The following is a 20818-nucleotide window of genomic DNA, read 5'->3' as shown; positions in this document are numbered from 1 at the left end:
AGAGACACGATAACCAGTTTCCATGGTAACCGTTACCACGATAACCGTCTCGCTCCGCACCTTGCCATCGGAGACAATGCTGGAGTCGCTGGTCGCCGAGGAGAGGGTGCGCTTGGAGTTGCCGTGGCGATGGTCGCCAGGGACGATGTCGTCGGGCTCCTCGTGGTCGTCGTGGCGGAGGAGCGTCGTGAAGTCGACGCCCGAGCGGAGGAGCTCGGAGAACGTGCCGCACGCTGTCACGTGGCCCTGACAACCGGCACCGCAACCACGGCAACCGTCACCGCCGTGGAAAAACCGCGTACCAACAACAACCATGGCAACCGTCACCTCCGTGCGACAACCGCATAGCAACAACCACGGCAACCGTCACCACCGTGGGACAACTGCGTAGCAACAACAACCATGGCAACCGTCACCGCCATGGGATAACCGCATAGCAACAATGACGACGACAACGGCTGCCGCCACAGGGCTTTGTGCCAGGCTAGGTGCACCTTGAGGCCGTCACGTGAAGTACGGAAGGCTCTCCGCTGTTGCTGGCAGGCGGAGGTCACGGGATAGACGCAGGTGCCGTGGGTTGATCGCTGTGCCAGGCTAGGTGCAGGCGGTCACGGGATAGACACCCAGGTGCCGTGGGTTGACTGCTGTGCCAGGCTAGGTGCAGGTGTGCCACGGTGACTAGGAGATGTTAACTACCTTGCCTGGCATACAGGAGGGCGTGGGTTCAATCCCGACCCCGATGCCTGTATATTTGGCGTTTGTGTGTCTCTCTCCCCATGGTCGCATGGATTTTGTTATCCAGGTCCTCCAGATGTCCGCTCTACATTGTGAATCGACATCACACGTGGCCGCTGCACATTTCCACACGACGATAAGCCGCTTAGCCGAGCTGGCACTTGTAATTGCCTTATCTGGTAACTTAAAAAAGTCTCTTTTACGTTGGTTAGCACAGTGGGCTACGTACGTTGTGAAAGAAGTTCAACATACACACAAACTGTGCATGTATGCAATTTTATTTGAGAAACGGGACAGACCCAGGTGCCTTGGGCTGACTGATTGGGATGACTGGCAGATGCACCAGCCGTGCCCCCCACTGTGCCCACTCACTGCTGTTGGGGGACGACTGCCTCCGACTTTGTTAAGACTTCGCTGACCAGATTCTCTGGGTCTTCTCGGCCAGTCATGCCCTCCCTTCCCTGTGCTTACAAAACGCGGAGCCCTCTTATGGAATATCTGCGCTGGTTTGCAACACTCAGGCTGGCCTGCCTACAATACACCCTGGGTTTAACCACCAGGCTGTGGGAGGAGCTTACAGATCGTTAAAAGATCTGGACAAAGTCCCATCGGTGAGCTCCTCCGGCAGGCAAGGCTGCGTTGGCTGGGTCATGTAGCCCGCATGCCCAGCCACTGCATGCCTAAACAGCTTTTGTTTGGCCGGATCGAGGGGACTAAACGGGCATGGCACGGGCTAGAGAAGTGATGGAGTGATGTGGTACAGGAGGACGTGGAGCTGAGTGGACTTGCCGATGACTGGTACCAGCGGTGTCAAGATCGGCCTCTGAGGAGGAGGCTCGTGAAGGACGCTACTGGGCAGTTGGAGGCAGTCGCCCTCCAACAACAACGGAGGGCGGAGGGGCGACGCTCACAACAACGAGCGAGCACCGGGCGGCTAAAATTTCGTGAGTTGGCACAGTGAGGAGCACAGCTGGTGCATCTGCCAGTCATCCCATACAATTAACAAAGACACACACACAAATGTTCCCCGTATAGCCTTAACAGATTGTTGGGGCAAGTGCTGTTAGCGAGTAGCAGCAGCTATGAAGGCCGGCACGGCACACGAGGGGAGTGGTGTGGCCAGCACCACGACCTCGCCCACGTGTGGGTGGCTGAGTGTTGCACCCCTCCTCCCCCCTCCCCCCTCCCCCTCCTCGTGGTGCCGCTCACCTCCTTGAGCACGATGATGTGAGTGGCCTCCTGCAGGAACTGCAGCTGGTGCGTGACGAGCACACGGGGCTTGTCCTGCAGCACGCCGCAGATGCACCTGCAGGCGCACAAGCAAAGGTCCCCCGTGTAGCCTTCACAGGCTGCTGTGGCAAAGTGCTGTTAGCGAGTAGCGGCACCTTCGAAGGCAGCGTGGCCTTTGTCTCCCCGGTGGCGGTGTTTACACACCGCACTACGTACTCAATTGAGGCTGAGTCGACCTAGGGGAGACCCAGGACCGTTTCAGATAACCGTCACAGGTGATGCTGTGACCTGGTAACCTGGTAATTGGTAACGTGGTGATGAGGTGACCTGGTGACCCAGCGACCCGTGACCTGTGACCTGGTGATCCGGTGACCCGTGACCCAGCGACCTGTGACCTGGTGACCTGGTGACCCCGTGACCTGGTGACGTGGCGACATGGTGACGTTGAGCCTCACTTCTCAAAGAGCGCTCTCCCAACTTCTGCGTCGACGGCGCTCAGCGGATCGTCCAGGAGGTAGAGATCAGCATCCTGGTAAACCGCCCTGGGCAACCACACAACCACAACGCAACAACTACACAACCACAACAACCACAACACAACAACCACAACACAACAACCACAACAACCACACAACAACACAACCACGGTGACAACCACACAACCACGGTGACAACCACACAACCACACAGCAACAACCGCACAACCACAACCACACAACCACGGTGACAACCACACAACCACAACGCAACAACCACACAACAACACAACCACACAACCACACAGCAACAACCACACAACCACACAACCACACAGCAACAACCACACAACCACGGTGACAACCACACAACCACACAGCAACAACCGCACAACCACAACCACACAACAACGGTGACAACCACACAACCACAGAGCAACAACCACACAACCACTAGGACAACCCCACAACCACACAGCAACACAACAACACAACCACGGTGACAACCACACAACCACACAGCAACAACCACACAACCACTAGGACAACCACACAACCACGGTGACCACACAACCACGGTGACAACCACACAGCAACAACCGCACAACCACACAACCACACAACCACAGTCACGACCATACAATCACAGTTTAAACACACAACCACAACCACACAACCACAATCACAACCACACAACCACACAGCCACAGTCACAACCAGTGAGTAGGTTGCTGAGTGAGCGAGGGGGCAAGTGAGTGAGTGAGCGAGTCGGCGAGTTGGTGAGTGGGTGAGTGAGTAGGTTGCCGAGTGAGTGAGTGAGCATGTGGGTGAGCGAGTAGGTTACCAAGTGAGCTAGTGAGTGAGTGATCGGGTGCGTCAGTGGGTGAGTCAGCGGATAAGACAGCGGGTGAGTGGGCGAGTGAGCAGGTGAGCGTGTGAGCGAGCAGGTGAATGAGTTGGTGAATGGGTAAGCGAATTGGTGAGCAGGTGAGCGGGTGAGCAAGTGAGCCTCACCGGGCGAGGTTAATGCGCGCTTTCTGTCCACCACTCAGCGTGACCCCACGGTCTCCGATGAGGGTCAAGTCTCCCTCGGACATCATCTCAAAATCCTGCACGCTCATGTGGGGGTCACATGGGCGAGTCACATGGGGGGGGATCACATGGGAGGGGTCACGCAGGGGTCACGCAGGGGTCACCGTGTTGTGGCTATGGCCGCACCTTGCGCAGGGAGCAGGCGCGCACGACGCGCTCGTAGCGCGCGCGCTCGTAGGCCGCCCCGAACACGATGTTCTGCCGCACCGTGTCGGGGAACACCCAGGGCTGCTGGCAGGCGTAGGCCACGCGGCCTCGCGCCCGCACGCGGCCCAGCGAGCACGGCAGCTCGCCCAGCAGGGCGCTCAGCAGGGACGACTGCAGGACAGAGGCAAAGGCAAAGGGGTCCCAGGCGGAGCCGTGAGAGGGATGCAGGGGCCGCGGTGGGCGGGTGACCAACTGACTGCTCCGCCACGGCTCCCCACACACACACACACAGGTACACTCACACTCACAGGTACACACACACAGGTACACACACACAGGTACACACACACACAGGTACACACACACACACACTCACACACACAGGTACACACACACACAGGTACACACACACACACACAGGTACACACACACACACAGGTACACACACACAGGTACACACACACACTCACACACACAGGTACACACACACACTCACACACACAGGTACACACACACACACACACAGGTACAAAGACAAAGACCCCCCCCCCCGTACAGCCGTCAAGAGGCTGTTGGGGCAAGCGCTGCTAGCGAGTGGCTCCTATGAAGGCCGGCACGGCACACGCCTTGCTGCCCATCCCACACCCCCCCCATCCTGCCGCCCCCCCCCGCCCCCACATTGCCCCCCCCCCCCGCCCTCCCCGCTCCCCCGCCCCCACATTGCCATCCGCCCCCTCCCCCCACTGCCTCCCCCACATTGCCACCCCTCTCCCCCGCCCCCCACATTGTCAACACCCCCTCCCACCCCGCCACCCCCCCCCATTCCACCCGCCCCCCCCTCCCCCCGCCCCCCCCCCTCCCCCCGCCCCCCCCCTCCCCTCGCCCCCCCCTCCCCTCGCCCCCCCCCCGACCTTTCCTGCCCCCACGGGGCCGATGATGGCGACGAGCTCCCCGGGCCCCACGGCGAAGGAGACCGAGTCCAGCGCACGCACGTCCGGCGAGTCCTGCACCACGGCACGCGGCAGGGTGTGCCTCATCACCACTAGTTACACACTACACCACTTGCCCCAACAGTCTGTTAAAGGCTATGTGGGCACCTTTGTCATTGTTGTGTGTGTGTGTGTCTCTGAATGAGTATCTGTGAAAAGGTGAGAGGGTGAGTGTGTGTGCGTGTGTCTTTGTCTCTTGAGAGCTTGCTAACAGCACTTGCCCCAACCGTCTGTTAAGGCTCTAGGAGGAATTTGTGTTTTTGTGCTAAGTACGTGTCAGAGTGAGTGTGTGTGAGTGAGAGTGAGTGTGTGTGAGATGCTTGCGAAACGTGGATCCCCCTAATGGAACATCTTCACCGGTTAGAAACATTTAGGCTGGCCTGCCTACGATCCATCCAGGGTTTAACCTACAGGCTGCATTGTGTGAGGAGCTCACAAATCCTTGAACGATCTGGGTAAAGTCCCATCGGTGAGTTCCTCCGGCAGGCAAGGCTGCGTTGGCTGGGCCATGTAGCCCGCATGCCCAGCCACCGCATGCCTAAACAGCTTTTGTTCGGCCGGATCGAGGGGGCCAGACGGGCGTGGCACGGGCTAGAGAAGAGATAGAGTGATGTGGTACAGGAGGACGTGGAGCTGAGTGGACTTGCCGATGACTGGTACAAGCGGTGTCAAGATCGGCCTCTGTGGAGGAGGCTCGTGAAGGATGCTACTGGGCAGTTGGAGGCAGTCGCCCTCCAACAACAACGGAGGGGGAAGGAGCGCCGCTCACAACAACGAGCGGAGCGCCGGGTGGCTAAAGCACAGCAAGTTGGCACAGTAGGGGGCACAGGTGGTGCATCAGTCATTCATCTCAGTCAGTCGACCTGTGGAATCTGGGTCTGCCCCGTGACCTCCTGCCAGTGGGCATTCTACACTTCCCGTGGCCTCAAAGTGCACATAGCCTGGCACAAGCGTTGTGGTGACATCACCACCAGTGAGTGACAGTGAGTGAGTGTAAGTGAGTGTGAGTAAGCGTGGCCGGCTGCAGGATGAGCGGGATTCACTTCCACATTTCTGTCGAGCGGGGCTCGAACCTGGCCAATCCCCACTGGGCGGGGCGCCGCGTCGCTCCCTGCGAGCCGTACCTTGTCCCAACTGCAGGAGATGTTCTCCACGGCGATGAACGGAGTCCGGTCTCCACCCACCGGCCCGTTCTCCCCCTTCTCCTTCCCCTCTTCTTCCTCCTCCTCCTCCTGGTTGGCGTTCTCAACAATCTCATCCAGCATGAGGAATGTCTGCACAAAAAACAAAGATCCCCCGCGTAGCCTTAAACGTACTGTTGGGGCAAGTGCTGTTAGCGAGTAGCACCTATGAAGGCCGATACGGCACACGAGGGGGTGGGTGGCAAGCACCACGCCCGGCCGCCTTTGTCTCCCCAGTGGCGATGTTTACACACCGCACCGGGTACTCATTTGAGGGCGACCTAGGAGAGGCTGAGGACCGGTCCACATAATTATCGTCACTGGTGTTGGGCGTTGAACTACCGTTCCCTACATGCACATGTGAGCACACACAAACAACAACAACAACAGCCGCCATTCGCCCCTAAGTGACGATGATGTCACCAAGGCGCCTGTGTCAGGCCAGGTGCACTTTGAGGTTACGTGTCAAAGGCTCGGTGAAAGCAGGTCACGGGACAGACCCAAGTGCCATGGGTTGGCTGACTGAGATAACTGGCAGATGCACCCCACTGTGCTAACTCGTCGCATTTTATCCACCCGGCGCTCCGCTCGTTGTTGTGAGCATCGCTCCTCTGCCCTCCGCTGTTATTGGATGGCGATTGCCTCTAACTGCCCAGTAGCGTCCTTCACGAGCCTCCTCCACAGAGGCCGATCTTGACACCGCTGGTACCGGTCATCGGCAAGTCCACTCAGCTCCACATCCTCCTGTACCACATCACTCCATTTCTTCTCCAGCCCGTACCGCGCCCGTTTATCCCCCTCGATCCGGCCGAACAAAAGCTGTTGAGGCATGCAGTGGCTGGACATGCGGGCTACATGGTCCAGCCAACGTAGCCTTGCCTGCCAACGCAGCCTTGCCGGCCAACTGTACCCCCTACCCCCCATCCGCCCCTCAACCCCCCCCCCCCCCACCACGACACCTGGATGCGGTTGTTGCTGACGAGGGCCTCGGACGTGGCCTGGATGGCGGAGGGGAAGAAGAGGGTGACGGTGAGGCGCACGGCATTGTACAGCGACACCGCCACGAAGACGCGCGCCGCCGTGATGGGGTGGCCCGTGAGCGAGTACGTCATGAACGTGAAGAACAGGATGAGCTTGCCGGCCATGAAGAACCAGGCCATGTTCATGCCGCGCAGCAGGGAGGCCTTCAGCACCTTCGAGACCTCCAACCTGTTCGGGAGGGAGACGTGGCGAGATGGCGGTCAGCACCACGGACAGCTCCATCATGGAGGAGATGAGGGTCACAGAGACACTCAGCTCCATGGACAGCTCCAGGCTGGAGGGGATGAGGGTCACTCAGCACCAGAGACAGCTCCAGGCTGGAGGGGATGAGGCTCACAGAGTCACTCAGCACCACGGACAGCTCCAGGCTGGAGTGGATGAGGGTCACAGAGTCACTCAGCACCAGAGACAGCTCCAGGCTGGAGGGGATGAGGGTCACAGAGTCACTCAGCACCACGGACAGCTCCAGGCTGGAGGGGATGAGGGTCACAGAGTCACTCAGCACCAGAGACAGCTCCAGGCTGGAGGGGATGAGGGTCACAGAGTCACTCAGCACCAGAGACAGCTCCAGGCTGGAGGGGATGAGGCTCACAGAGTCACTCAGCACCACGGACAGCTCCAGGCTGGAGGGATGAGGGTCACAGAGACACTCAGCACCACGGACAGCTCCATCATGGAGGGGATGAGGGTCACGGAGTCACTCAGCTCCAGGGACAGCTCCATCATGGAGGGATGAGGGTCACACTCAGCTCCAGAGACAGCTCCAGGCTGGAGGGGGTGAGGGTCACAGAGACACTCAGCTCCATGGACAGCTCCAGGCTGGAGGGGATGAGGCTCACCGAGTCACTCAGCACCACGGACAGCTCCAGGCTGGAGGGGATGAGGGTCACAGAGTCACTCAGCACCAGAGACAGCTCCAGGCTGGAGGGGGTGAGGGTCACAGAGTCACTCAGCTCCATGGACAGCTCCAGGCTGGAGGGGGTGAGGGTCACAGAGACACTCAGCTCCATTAACAGCTCCAGGCTGGAGGGGATGAGGGTCACAGAGTCACTCAGCACCAGAGACAGCTCCAGGCTGGAGGGGATGAGGCTCACAGAGTCACTCAGCACCACGGACAGCTCCAGGCTGGAGGGGTGAGGGTCACAGAGACACTCAGCACCACGGACAGCTCCATCATGGAGGGGATGAGGGTCACGGAGTCACTCAGCTCCAGGGACAGCTCCATCATGGAGGGATGAGGGTCACACTCAGCTCCAGAGACAGCTCCAGGCTGGAGGGGGTGAGGGTCACAGAGACACTCAGCACCACGGACAGCTCCATCATGGAGGGGATGAGAGTCACAGAGTCACTCAGCTCCAGGGACAGCTCCATCATGGAGGGGTGAGGGTCACACTCAGCACCAGGGACAGCTCCAGGCTGGAGGGGGTGAGGGTCACAGAGACACTCAGCTCCAGGGACAGCTCCAGGCTGGAGGGGGTGAGGGTCACAGAGACACTCAGCTCCAGGGACAGCTCCAGGCTGGAGGGGGTGAGGGTCACAGAGTCACTCAGCTCCAGGGACAGCTCCAGGCTGGAGGGGGTGAGGGTCACAGAGACACTCAGCTCCAGGGACAGCTCCAGGCTGGAGGGGATGAGGGTCACAGAGACACTCAGCTCCAGGGACAGCTCCAGGCTGGAGGGGGTGAGGGTCACAGAGACACTCAGCTCCAGGACCAGCTCCAGGCTGGAGGGGGTGAGGGTCACAAAGACACTCAGCTCCAGGGACAGCTCCAGGCTGGAGGGGATGAGGGTCACAGAGACACTCAGCTCCAGGGACAGCTCCAGGCTGGAGGGGGTGAGGGTCACAAAGACACTCAGCTCCAGGACCAGCTCCAGGCTGGAGGGGGTGAGGGTCACAGAGACACTCAGCTCCAGGGACAGCTCCAGGCTGGAGGGGATGAGGGTCACAGAGACACTCAGCTCCAGGGACAGCTCCAGGCTGGAGGGGATGAGGTTGACGGGGCACTGCGACGAGGTGGTGCACGTACCGGCGGATGGAGGCCACGAGGAGAGAAAAGGGGTTCTCCCAGGCGTACATCTTGATGATCCTCATCCCCGCCACCACCTCGTTCATCGTGCGGATCCGCGAGTCCGTGTGTCGCGCCGTCTTTGACCTGCGATGAAACAATTCGCAACGCCGCCACCATTATCGTCGTCGTCTTTAGCAGCAACGTCGCCATCCCACACGTGGTCATTATCATCATTGCCACCATCGTCACTGCCATCATCGTCATTATCACTGTAGTATTGTAAATTACGGCGGGAGACCACTTGACGGGTAGCACACTTTATTAACACTTGTCTTGCCACAATAACACGTGTGGTCACTACAGCTCACGCTACACGTTCCACCCGACACGTGTGGTTACTACAGCTCACGCTACACGTTCCACCCGGCTACACACACACACAGGCATTCCAGCCCCGTAGCATCTGGGGGAACCTACAGACCCACCCCAGCATGGGTATGGGTCACAACCACTGGGTCCCGCGGCCCGGCCCTCACACGGACGTCCGGCCCCGGGTCCCAAGGTCCCGCCTCTGAGCCACACAGGGTCCCGGTCCTTACAAGGACAGCGGGACTAGGTGTCTCAGGGCCCTATCTCTTCCTCCTCCGTCTTCCGTCTTCACTGGTCAACAACTCCCCGAGCGCCCGCGTGCACCGCCATTTATAGTCCTCCGCTCCCGAGGGGACGGAGCCTATGCGGACCGCGATGTGAGCACCCACCCTAGTCGACCAATCACGACGCGCTGCCACACGATCCGTTTTCCCAGCGCGTGTCACCACCACACAACCAATCACCCCGCGCTGCCACACGATCCCTCCCTGTCAGCGCGCGTCACCGACACACAGCCAATCACCACGCGCTGCCACACGATCCCTACTGCCAGCGCGTATCACCACTACATCACCATCGTCATCGCCACCATCGTCACTGTCACCATCGTCATTGCCATCATCATCATTGCCACATCGTCATTGCCACCATCTTCATTGCCACAATCGTCATTGCCATCATCATCATTGCCACATCGTCATTGCCACCATCTTCATTGCCACAATCGTCATTGCCATCATCGTCATTGCCACCATCCTCATTGCCACCATCGTTATTGGGGGGGGGAGGAGGAAGGGGGAGGAGGAAGGGGGAGGAGGGGGAGGAGGGTGGAGGAGGAAGGAGGAGGAGGGGGCAGGAGGAGGGGGGAGGAGGGGAGAGGAGTAGAGAGAGGTGGGGGAGGAGAGGGAGGAGGAGGAGGAGGCGTGTCCCCCCTACCGGAGGCGTGAGAAGACGCTGCCGATGAAGGACTGCATGGGCATGAGCAGAGCGAGGACGGCGACGCCGGCGAGGCAGGCGACGCCCACCTCCTGCCACAGCAGCACCACCACCACGGCCGTCTGCAGCGGCGCCGACCATAGGTAGTGCAGGAACACCGTCACCTGCACACGCACGCACACACGCACACACACGTACACACGCACACACACGCACACACGCACACACACACACGCACACACACGCACACACACGCACACACACGCACACACGCACACGCGCACACGCACACACGCACACGCACACGCACACACGCACACACGCGCACACACACGCACACACGCACACGCACACACATGCACACACACGTACACACGGGGAGGACAGTGAGTGGGTGTGTGTGTGGGTGGGTGTGTGGGTGTGTGCGTGGGTGTGTGTGTGGGTGGGTGTGTGGGTGCATGCGTGGGTGGGTGGGTGCATGCGTGGGTGGGTGCATGCGTGGGTGGGTGGGCGTGTGGGTGGGTGCGTGCATGCGTGGGTGCGTGGTTGGGTGGGTGAGTTGGTGGAGGTGTAGCGACATCGCTGGATGTTGCTGTGTGTGACCAGCCTGAGAAAGGCACCACCCTGCGCTGGGTGCAGTGCTAGCCCCTACAGGATGGGGTGCAAGGGGGTGGCGGCTTCGGGAACGGGGTTCCACGGGGCCACGGCACTCTAGTGTGTGCCTGATTAGAACCCACAACAGATGTTTTGGTGGGTGGGTGGTTGGGTGGATGAGTGGGTGAGTGGGGAGCGAGCGTAGTGAGCACATCGATGAGTAGGTGGGTAAGTGGTTAGGTCAGTGTATGTATGCTGAACTTCTTTCGCACTGCACGTAGCCGACCGTGCTCTTCAGAGTTGTGGGAGTATGTGACCGAATGTGTGCGTGAACGAGCGAGCGGGTGAGCAAGCACGTGGGTGAGTGAGCGAGTGAGCAGGTGTGTGAGTGGTGGACTCTTGAGCGGTGGACACCTGGTCGTAGCGGTTGACGTCGTTGGACAGCAGGTTGACTATCTGCCCCGTGGTCGTGCGACTCATCGCCGCAGTGCTCAAGCGCAGAGCCTGTGTGGGAGGGCACGGACACCCACTCATTCACTTACTCACTCACACACTCACTCATATTCACTCACTCGCATACGAGCACACTCACTCATTCACTGACTCACTTTCACTAAATCACTCACTCACATACTCACTCATTCACACACTCATTCACTTACTCACTCACACACTCACTCACATTCACTCAGTCACTCACTCGCACACGAGCACACTCACTCATTCACTTTCACTCAATCACTCACTCACATACTCACATATTCACTCACTCACCCAATCACTCATTTGCTCAATCACTTACTCACCCAATCACTCATTCACTCAATGACTTATTCAATTACTCATTTACCAATTAATTCACCGATTTGCTTACCGATTCACACACTCCATCAATCATTTAAGCATTCACGAACCCAGTAAATCACTCATTCATTCAACCATTCACTCACCTAAGCAACACATCACTTATTCACTCACCCACCTAATCAAAGACGAAGGACCCCCACATAGCCTTAACAGACTGCTGGGGCAAGTGCTGTTAGCGAGTAGCACCTATGAAGGCGAGCAAAGCACACGAGGGGGTGGGTGGCCAACACCGCGCCCGGCCGCCTTTGTCTCCCCAGTGGCGATGTTTTATACACAGCACCAGCTACTCATTTGAGGCTGAGTCGACCTAGGGCAGGACCAGGAGTGATTTAGATACCCGTCATGGATGTTGGCGGCCTTAAGCGGCACAGGGCATCTGTGAAACTACTGGACGTGTGTGATAAAGAGCTTCACGGCTCATCGGATTTCTCAAAGGATGAATAAAGATTCTGATGCTGATTATGAGCGGCAATCGCACTCGGGGTCGTAGTGCAGAACGCCGCTAACCGCTGCACACTACGTGTGTGATACACCGCACGTACTCGCACATGCTTGTGAGCGTGCCCGCGTGATGTGTGCACGTGTGAGTGCACGCTCGTACACTCACACGTGCACACACGTGCACACACACACGTGCACACACACACACACGTCATCAAAATTAGTGTTGTTATAACAATTATATTTAATTAAGTAGAACGTATTGTTTATATTTAAAGTTGCGCATTTTGACGTGACGTCACGTTTCTCAAACCCCCCTCCCCCCCTCATCACACATCGTCACAAATGTCTGACCTCCCCCCCCTCGGTGCGTGACGTCATTTAGTTTGGTCGTACATGTTATAAAAATCGTTTATTGTTAAATGTAAATCACAGTTCTTATAACTGTTGTTACATTGTTTTTAGAGCGTTATTTTAGTGATTTCCAAAACATATGGGTAATCTAAATGGTATTATGGTTATTGTTTGCATTAGACTGGCATTTTTTCACACAGCTTTTTTTTTGGAAGATTTGCTGGTTTATCGTCGCTTTAAGATGCTCTCCGTTCATATTTTTGCTTGTGGCGGTTGCCCCCGACTCAAGAGCCGCATGGCTCACAGAGCCATACCAAATGAAAGAAAACTTGAAAAAAACTATTGAAGGAAGGCCCCTAACGCGCGCGCGCACCTTGCGGTAGACCATGTGACAGAGCGCGACGCGGATGCGCATGCCGGCGAGCTGCACGTGCAGGAAGTAGACGTGGTGCGTGACGGCGAAGCTGAGCGCGCACAGCGAGATGCCGCCCGCGTACAGGAAGGCCGCCAGGCGCGGGGGCACCGCCTCGGAGCCCTGCAGCGTCCCCTCGAAGTAGTTGAGCAGCTTGCCCAGCAGCAGCGGCTGCACCACGCGCACAGACTCCTGCAGCGTGGGGCGGGGGACACACACACGTGGGGACACGTTGGGACACGTTGGGACACGTTGGGACACGTCGGACACGCAGAAACACGGGAGGCATGTGGACACGCGGGACACGTAGGTATTGGGGACACGGACACGCAGACACGCGGACATACAGACAGACGGACATGTGGACACCCGCGGACACGCGCAGACGCATCATCGCCCCCTTGTAAGCCCAGCACGCGTGTGTACGTACGTGCGTGTAAGTCTGTCTGTGCGTGCGTTGAAAGAAACTCGAAATTCCAACCGGCCCTCTCTCTCGGTCCTCACTCTGGAGTCGGATGGCCGCAGGGACGGGACTGCGCTCGACAAAAGAATGTGTGAGCGAGGTGCGGGAGGCTCGCTCAGGGTGTGTGAGCGAGGAGCGGGAGGCTCGCTCAGGATGTGTGAGCGAGGTGCGGGAGGCTCGCTCAGGGTGTGTGAGCGAGGTGCGGGAGGCTCACTCAGGATGTGTGAGCGAGGTGCGGGAGGCTCGCTCAGGGTGTGTGAGCGAGGAGCGGGAGGCTCGCTCAGGGTGTGTGAGCGAGGAGCGGGAGGCTCGCTCAGGATGTGTGAGCGAGGTGCGGGAGGCTCGCTCAGGATGTGTGAGCGAGGTGCGGGAGGCTCGCTCAGGGTGTGTGAGCGAGGTGCGGGAGGCTCGCTCAGGATGTGTGAGCGAGGTGCGGGAGGCTCGCTCAGGATGTGTGAGCGAGGTGCGGGAGGCTCGCTCAGGATGTGTGAGCGAGGTGTGGGAGGCTCGCTCAGGGTGTGTGAGCGAGGTGCGGGAGGCTCGCTCAGGATGTGTGAGCGAGGTGCGGGAGGCTCGCTCAGGATGTGTGAGCGAGGTGCGGGAGGCTCGCTCAGGGTGTGTGAGCGAGGTGCGGGAGGCTCGCTCAGGATGTGTGAGCGAGGTGCGGGAGGCTCGCTCAGGGTGTGTGAGCGAGGTGTGGGAGGCTCGCTCAGGATGTGTGAGCGAGGTGCGGGAGGCTCGCTCAGGATGTGTGAGCGAGGTGTGGGAGGCTCGCTCAGGGTGTGTGAGCGAGGTGCAGGAGGCTCGCTCAGGGTGTGTGAGCGAGGTGCGGGAGGCTCGCTCAGGATGTGTGAGCGAGGTGCGGGAGGCTCGCTCAGGGTGTGTGAGCGAGGTGCGGGAGGCTCGCTCAGGATGTGTGAGCGAGGTGTGGGAGGCTCGCTCAGGGTGTGTGAGCGAGGTGTGGGAGGCTCACTCAGGGTGTGTGAGCGAGGTGTGGGAGGCTCGCTCAGGGTGTGTGAGCGAGGTGCGGGAGGCTCGCTCAGGGTGTGTGAGCGAGGTGCGGGAGGCTCGCTCAGGATGTGTGAGCGAGTTGCGGGAGGCTCGCTCAGGGTGTGTGAGCGAGGAGCGGGAGGCTCGCTCAGGATGTGTGAGCGAGTTGCGGGAGGCTCGCTCAGGGTGTGTGAGCGAGGTGTGGGAGGCTCGCTCAGGATGTGTGAGCGAGCTGCGGGAGGCTCGCTCAGGGTGTGTGAGCGAGGTGTGGGAGGCTCGCTCAGGATGTGTGAGCGAGGTGTGGGAGGCTCGCTCAGGATGTGTGAGCGAGGTGTGGGAGGCTCGCTCAGGGTGTATGAGCGAGGTGCGGGAGGCTCGCTCAGGGTGTGTGAGCGAGGTGCGGGAGGCTCGCTCAGGGGCGGCTGGGGGAGCGCACAGGTGACGCGAGCATTGGTGACGCGTCAACTCCCGCTCGTCCAGTGTCACCGGAGCCGACTGCCCAGTCGGCAGGGAAGGTGACCCACTACTTTGTTCGCAAAATGGCCGGGAAGAGCACTTCTCAAATGTAGAGGGATGCACGCTACTGCTGCTGCTACCGGGAAGTTGGAGGCAGTCGCCCTCCAACAACAGCGGAGGGCAAAGGAGCGGCGCTCACGACAACGAGCGGAGCGCCGGGCGGATAAAAAGCAACAAAAGTTGGCAAAGTGGTGTATCTGCAAGTCGTCTCAAGTCAGCCAACCCATGGCACCTGGGTCTGTCCCGAGACCTCCTGTCAGCGAAGCCTTCAACACTTCACGTGGCCTCAAAGTGCACCTGGTCTGGCACAGGCGCCGTGGTTACGTCACCATCACCACTTAGTGGCGAATAGCGGCTGTTGTTGTTGTTGTTGTTTGTGTGTGTGTGCATGTAGGGAACGGCCGTTCAGCGGTTAGCGCGACGCTGCGCTACGAACCCGGCAACCCAAGTTCGTTTCCCGCTCACGGCCAACACCAGTGACGATGATCTGAATCGGTCCTGGGCCTCCCCTAGGTCGACTCAGCCTCAAATGAATAACTGGTGCAATGCGTAAATATTGCCTTTAGGGAGACAAAGGTGGTCGGGCGTGGTGCTGGCCACCCACTACCGCGTGTGCCGTTCCGGCCTTCATCGGTGCTCGCTAACAGCACTTGCCCCAACAGTCTGTTATGTCTATGTATGTGCGTCTCTCTCTCTGTCTCTCTGAATCTCTCTCTCTGAATCTCTCTCTCTGAATCTCTCTCTCTGAATCTCTCTCTCTGAATCTCTCTCTCTGAATCTCTCTCTCTGCATCTCTCTCTGAATCTCTCTCTCTGAATCTCTCTCTGCATCTCTCTTTGCATCTCTCTCTCTCTCTCTGAATCTCTCTCTCTCTGAATCTCTCTCTGCATCTCTCTCTGAATCTCTCTCTCTGAATCTCTCTCTGTCTCTCTGAATCTCTCTCTCTGAATCTCTCTCTCTGAATCTCTCTCTCTGAATCTCTCTCTCTGAATCTCTCTCTCTGAATCTCTCTCTCTGCATCTCTCTCTGAATCTCTCTCTCTGAATCTCTCTCTGCATCTCTCTTTGCATCTCTCTCTCTCTCTCTGAATCTCTCTCTCTCTGAATCTCTCTCTGCATCTCTCTCTGAATCTCTCTCTCTGAATCTCTCTCTGTCTCTCTGAATCTCTCTCTCTGAATCTCTCTCTCTGAATCTCTCTCTCTCTGAATCTCTCTCTCTGAATCTCTCTCTGCATCTCTCTCTGAATCTCTCTCTCTGAATCTCTCTCTCTGAATCTCTCTCTCTGAATCTCTCTCTGCATCTCTCTTTGCATCTCTCTCTCTCTCTCTGAATCTCTCTCTCTCTGCATCTCTCTCTGCATCTCTCTCCTTTTTCACTGCATCTTTCTCCCACTACATTTCTCCGCATCTCTCTCTGAATCTCTCTCTCTGAATCTCTCCCTGAATCTCTCTCTGAATCTCTGTCTGAATCTCTCTCTGCATCTCTCTCTCTGAATCTATCTCTCTGAATCTCTCCCTGAATCTCTCTCTGCATCTCTCTCTCTGAATCTCTCTCTGCATCTCTGTCTGCATCTCTCTCTGCATCTCTCTCTGCATCTCTCTCTCTGAATCTATCTCTCTGAATCTCTCCCTGAATCTCTCTCTGAATCTATCTCTCTGAATCTCTCTCCCTGAATCTCTCTCTGAATCTATCTCTCTGAATCTATCTCCCTGAATCTCTCTCTGAATCTCTCTCTGCATCTCTCTCTCTGAATCTCTCTCTGCATCTCTGTCTGCATCTCTCTCTGCATCTCTCTCTGCATCTCTCTCTCTGAATCTATCTCTCTGAATCTCTCCCTGAATCTCTCTCTGAATCTATCTCTCTGAATCTCTCTCTCTCTCTCTCTCTCAACCGCCGTTGGGTGCGGTCGCAAAAACCGTTTGCTCCTGCTCCAACGTGTGTGCAGGTGGAGGCCTGGGCTCAGGTGAGAGCCTGAGCCTAGCCTGAGAGTGCGTGGACGCGTTTATAAGACGCTTTACCCCCCTGTTTTTTTCGTTTATTGCTTCGTTGTGCTCAACAACTTCCTCTCCCCTCACTGTGAGTACTCCTTTTCCTTCTCGTGGTGCTGGTTTTATTTGTTTTGTGTGTTTTTCCTCCGTCCCTACAGCTCCACGCCCAAGGTGTGCTGGTCGAGCAGCATTTGGCCTGCTGTGGCTGCCTCTCTCCTCCTCCCCCCCTCTCTCTGTGTGTCTTTCTGTGTGTGTCTCTCACTGTGGCTCTCTCTCTCTGTGTCTCTCTCTCTCTGTGTCTCTCTCCTTCTGTGTCCCTCTCGGTGTTTGTCTCTGTGTGTGTGTCTCTCTCTGTGTCTCTCCCTCCCTCCGTGTCTCTCTCTGTCTCCCCCCCCCCCCCCTCCGTGTCTCCCTCTCTTCTGTGTCCCCCCCCCTCTGTATACCTCGCGGTGTCTGTGTTGTGTGTGGATTTTCTCTCCCTCCGTGTCTCTCTTTCTGAGTCTCTCTCTCTCTTTGTGTTCCTCTCGCTGTGTGTGTCTCTCTCTGTCTCTCTCCCCATTCTGTGTCCCTCTCGGTGTTTGTCTTTGTGTGTCTCTCTCTCTCTCTGTGTCTCTCCCTCCCTCCGTGTCTTTCTCTGTCCCCCCCCCCCCCTCTCCGTGTCTCCCTCTTCTCCCCCCCCCCCCTCGCGGTGTCTGTGTTGTGTGTGTCCTTCTCTCCCTTCGTGTCTCTCTCTCTCTGCGTCTCTCTCTCTCTCTTTGTGTTCCTCTCGTGCATCTTCTCTCTCTGTCTCTCTCTCTGTCTCTCTCTCTGTCTCTCTCTCTGTCTCTCTCTCTGTCTCTCTCTCTGTCTCTCTCTCTGTCTCTCTCTCTGTCTCTCTCTCTGTCTCTCTCTCTGTCTCTCTCTCTGTCTCTCTCTCTGTCTCTCTCTCTGTCTCTCGCTGTCCCCCCCCTCCCCCCCCCGGAGGGAGGGGACTTTTCTTTTCTTTTCTTTTGTTTTCTTTCTTTCTTCTTCTTTTTTCCCCTCCACCTCGCGGCTTTAATTATTTTTGGTCATTTATTTATTTATTTATTTTTGCTGGTGCTTAGTGCTGTGGCCACACAAAAAAAATGGCGCAGCACGAGCACCTTGAAGCCCTGACGGACGAACATGGCTTCATTTGTTTCCCTCCACCGGAGACCCCGCACGACGACATCGCCGCCGCGGTGGCCGAGCACGTCGGCCTGGCGGCCATCCGTGTCATCCGGCGGGAGAACCGCGGCTACGCGGTCTATGTGGCTGGGGTAGAGGGAGCGGCGCGCATTGTGGAGGCGGGGCTCATCATCGGGGGAGAGGGGGGGCTGTTCGTGCAGTGCACCCCCCTATCCACGCCGGCGGTGAAGGTGACCATCTCCGGCGCGCCGCCCTACCTCAGGAGCACCGAACTATTGAAGGACCTCCAGCGGTGGGGAGTGGTGGTCTCCCGCATTGTCTGGCTACCGATGCGGACACGGAACCCGGCAATGAGACATATCATGTCGGGCCAGCGGCAGGCCTTCATCATACTCAAAGATGGAAACACCGAATTGGACGCGACCATTAAACACACCATCGGTGGTCGTGTACATACCGTGTACCTGTCAACGGCAGCGCCGCGCTGTTTTGGGTGCGGAAGCTTCGGCCATACAAGGAAAAGCTGCCCAGGCAAGGCAAAGGAGGGAGGGGCGTGGCCTGCCCAAGAAGGCACCACGCAGCGGGCGCAGGTGCCGCAGCCGCGGCGGCCACAACAACAGCAACAGAAACAACAGCAGCAGCAGCAGCCGCAGCAGCCGCAGCCGCAGCAGCAGCCGCAGCCGCAGCCGCAGCAGCGGCAGCAGCAGCCGCAGCAGCAGCAGCAGCCGCAGCAGCGGCAGCAGCAGCCGCAGCAGCAGCAGCAGCCGCAGCAGCGGCAGCAGCAGCCGCAGCCGCAGCCGCAGCAGCGGCAGCAGCAGCCGCAGCAGCAGCCGCAGCAGCGGCAGCAGCAGCCGCAGCAGCAGCAGCAGCAGCAGCAGCCGCAGCCGCAGCCGCAGCAGCGGCAGCAGCAGCCGCAGCAGCAGCAGCCACAGCAGCAGCCGCAGCAGCAGCAGCCACAGCCGCGGCAGCCGCAGCCGCAGCAGCAGCAGCAGCAGCAGCCGCAGCAGCAGCAGCCACAGCCGCGGCAGCAGCAGCAGCAGCCGCAGCAGCAGCAGCCGCAGCCGCAACAGCAGCAGCAGCCGCAGCAGCAGCAGCAGCAGCCGCAGCAGCAGCAGCAGCAGCGGCAGCCGCAGCAGCAGCAGCAGCCGCGGCAGCCGCAGCAGCAGCAGCCGCAGCCGCAACAGCAGCAGCCGCAGCAGCAGCCGCAGCAGCAGCCGCAGCAGCCGCAACAACAACAGCAGCAGCAGCAGCGGCCACAGGCGCAGCCGCAGCAACTGCAGCAGCAGCCGCAGCAACCGCCGCAGCAGAATCAGCAGCAGCAGGACGAGCCGCCGCTGCAGCGGCTACACGAAAAACAGCAACAGCGAAAGCAACAACAACAACAACAGCAGCAGCAGCAAGATCAGCGGCAGCAGCAGCGGGAAGGTCTGCAGCGGCGGAAGCGGCAGCAAGACCCGATCGACGCTGCGGTCGACCAAGCCAAGCGAGCGACTGACGACGAGGGGGACGGTTTCGCCGTCGTCGTATCGCGGAAACGCAAGGCCAAAAGCGGTCCTGCAGCGGGAGGGCGCGGTGGCACCCTTCCAAAGCGGACGACCACTGCTGGCGACGCCACTCAGCCAGACGGCCGCCCGGACGAGGCGGCAGGGAGCAGTGACGAGGCCGCGGCAGAGGAGGCAGACCAGGATCACCCACCAGACGTGACCGAGGTGCCGGAACAACTTTTGGACCCGGCCTCGGCCGCACTGGCACAGCGCGGGGGAGAACCGCGGGCCACCGCCACGCCTGCGGACGCAGCGGCGCCCGACGGGGCCACCCTGCCCGCCCCATCGGCTGACAGGGCGACGGCCACGGACCCCGTGGACGAGAGACGCGTCGAGCCAGGTGGGACTCCAGCTCCGTGCGGCTCGACGAAAGAAACGATGGACGAAGCACGCGCCGGCACACGCGGGGACTCCGACGACGAACTGCCGGGGTGCGATGCCGACGACGGCGCCAGCGAGACGAGATTGCCGGAGCTTACTGGGAAATGGAAGTACAAACCCAGTGAAGTTCTCCTCTATCTGAGAAGCACCTACAATCGGCGCAAAGTCCGCGTTCTGGACTCCTTCCCTGATGGACAGGGCCTCGAGGAGACGGTACGGAGGATCCAGAAAGACCCTGCGCCGCACCACTTCACTCCGCAAGAAGTATACCGGTTGAAAGGGGTGTTGAAGAAGGTGAGGCAAGAGATCGCCTCTCTCCCCTCTCCACCGTAGTGCCCTCGTGTGCTGTCACTCCCCACATCCATCACAATGGCTTCGGGTGTAAGGATAGCCACCTTAAACTGCAACAGCGTCCGCAGCGACAGGAGATGGCACCGCGTGTGCTGCTTCCTCGAAGACCAAAAGGTCGACGTGGCCTTCCTGCAGGAAACACACCTGGACAATGCTCTGCAGGATCAGCGACAGCACCTCCTGGGCGGCCGTTCCTGTTTTTTCAGCCACGGCGAGGAGAACTGTGCAGGTGTCGCGATCGTGTTCGGTCCAAACTTTGTCCCCGAGGGCGTGGTCTTCAGGGAGATCGTTAAAGGACATCTAATATCAGCGGACTTTGCCTTCAGCGGCACCAGGATGCGGTGCTGGAACGTGTACGCGCCGAGCAAGAGCCGCGAAAGAGGCCTCCTTTTCTCGGGCGCGCTGCGGGATAGCCTGGAGGCGAACAACACGGACGACGTGCTGACAGTCGTGGGGGGAGATTTCAACTGCACCCTTGACCCGACCCTCGACCGTAACGGCGCCGAGCCTCACCCAGAGTCAGCGCGGGCATGGGCCGACGTGGTGCGGAGGCTGGGGCTGCGG

General features: G+C 59.0%; 1 protein-coding gene across 1 annotated transcript in view; it reads right to left on the bottom strand.

The window, feature by feature from the left end:
* Positions 1 to 20818, bottom strand: part of ABCC4 (ATP binding cassette subfamily C member 4 (PEL blood group)) — a 105228-nt gene that overhangs the window by 25139 nt on the left and 59271 nt on the right. Inside the window, 12 exon segments of the mRNA XM_078880239.1 lie at positions 59 to 246; positions 1945 to 2041; positions 2421 to 2507; positions 3456 to 3550; positions 3660 to 3851; positions 4592 to 4684; positions 5794 to 5943; positions 6810 to 7059; positions 8918 to 9043; positions 10205 to 10368; positions 11213 to 11302; positions 12834 to 13064. Of these exon segments, the coding sequence (XP_078736365.1) occupies positions 59 to 246; positions 1945 to 2041; positions 2421 to 2507; positions 3456 to 3550; positions 3660 to 3851; positions 4592 to 4684; positions 5794 to 5943; positions 6810 to 7059; positions 8918 to 9043; positions 10205 to 10368; positions 11213 to 11302; positions 12834 to 13064 (1763 nt within the window).

The sequence above is a fragment of the Lampetra fluviatilis genome, chromosome 56, assembly GCF_964198595.1.
Source record: "Lampetra fluviatilis chromosome 56, kcLamFluv1.1, whole genome shotgun sequence".
Taxonomy (NCBI): Eukaryota; Metazoa; Chordata; class Hyperoartia; order Petromyzontiformes; family Petromyzontidae; genus Lampetra; species Lampetra fluviatilis.
The sequence above is the reverse complement of the archived record's forward strand: the minus strand, read 5'-3'. Positions and strand labels throughout refer to the sequence as shown.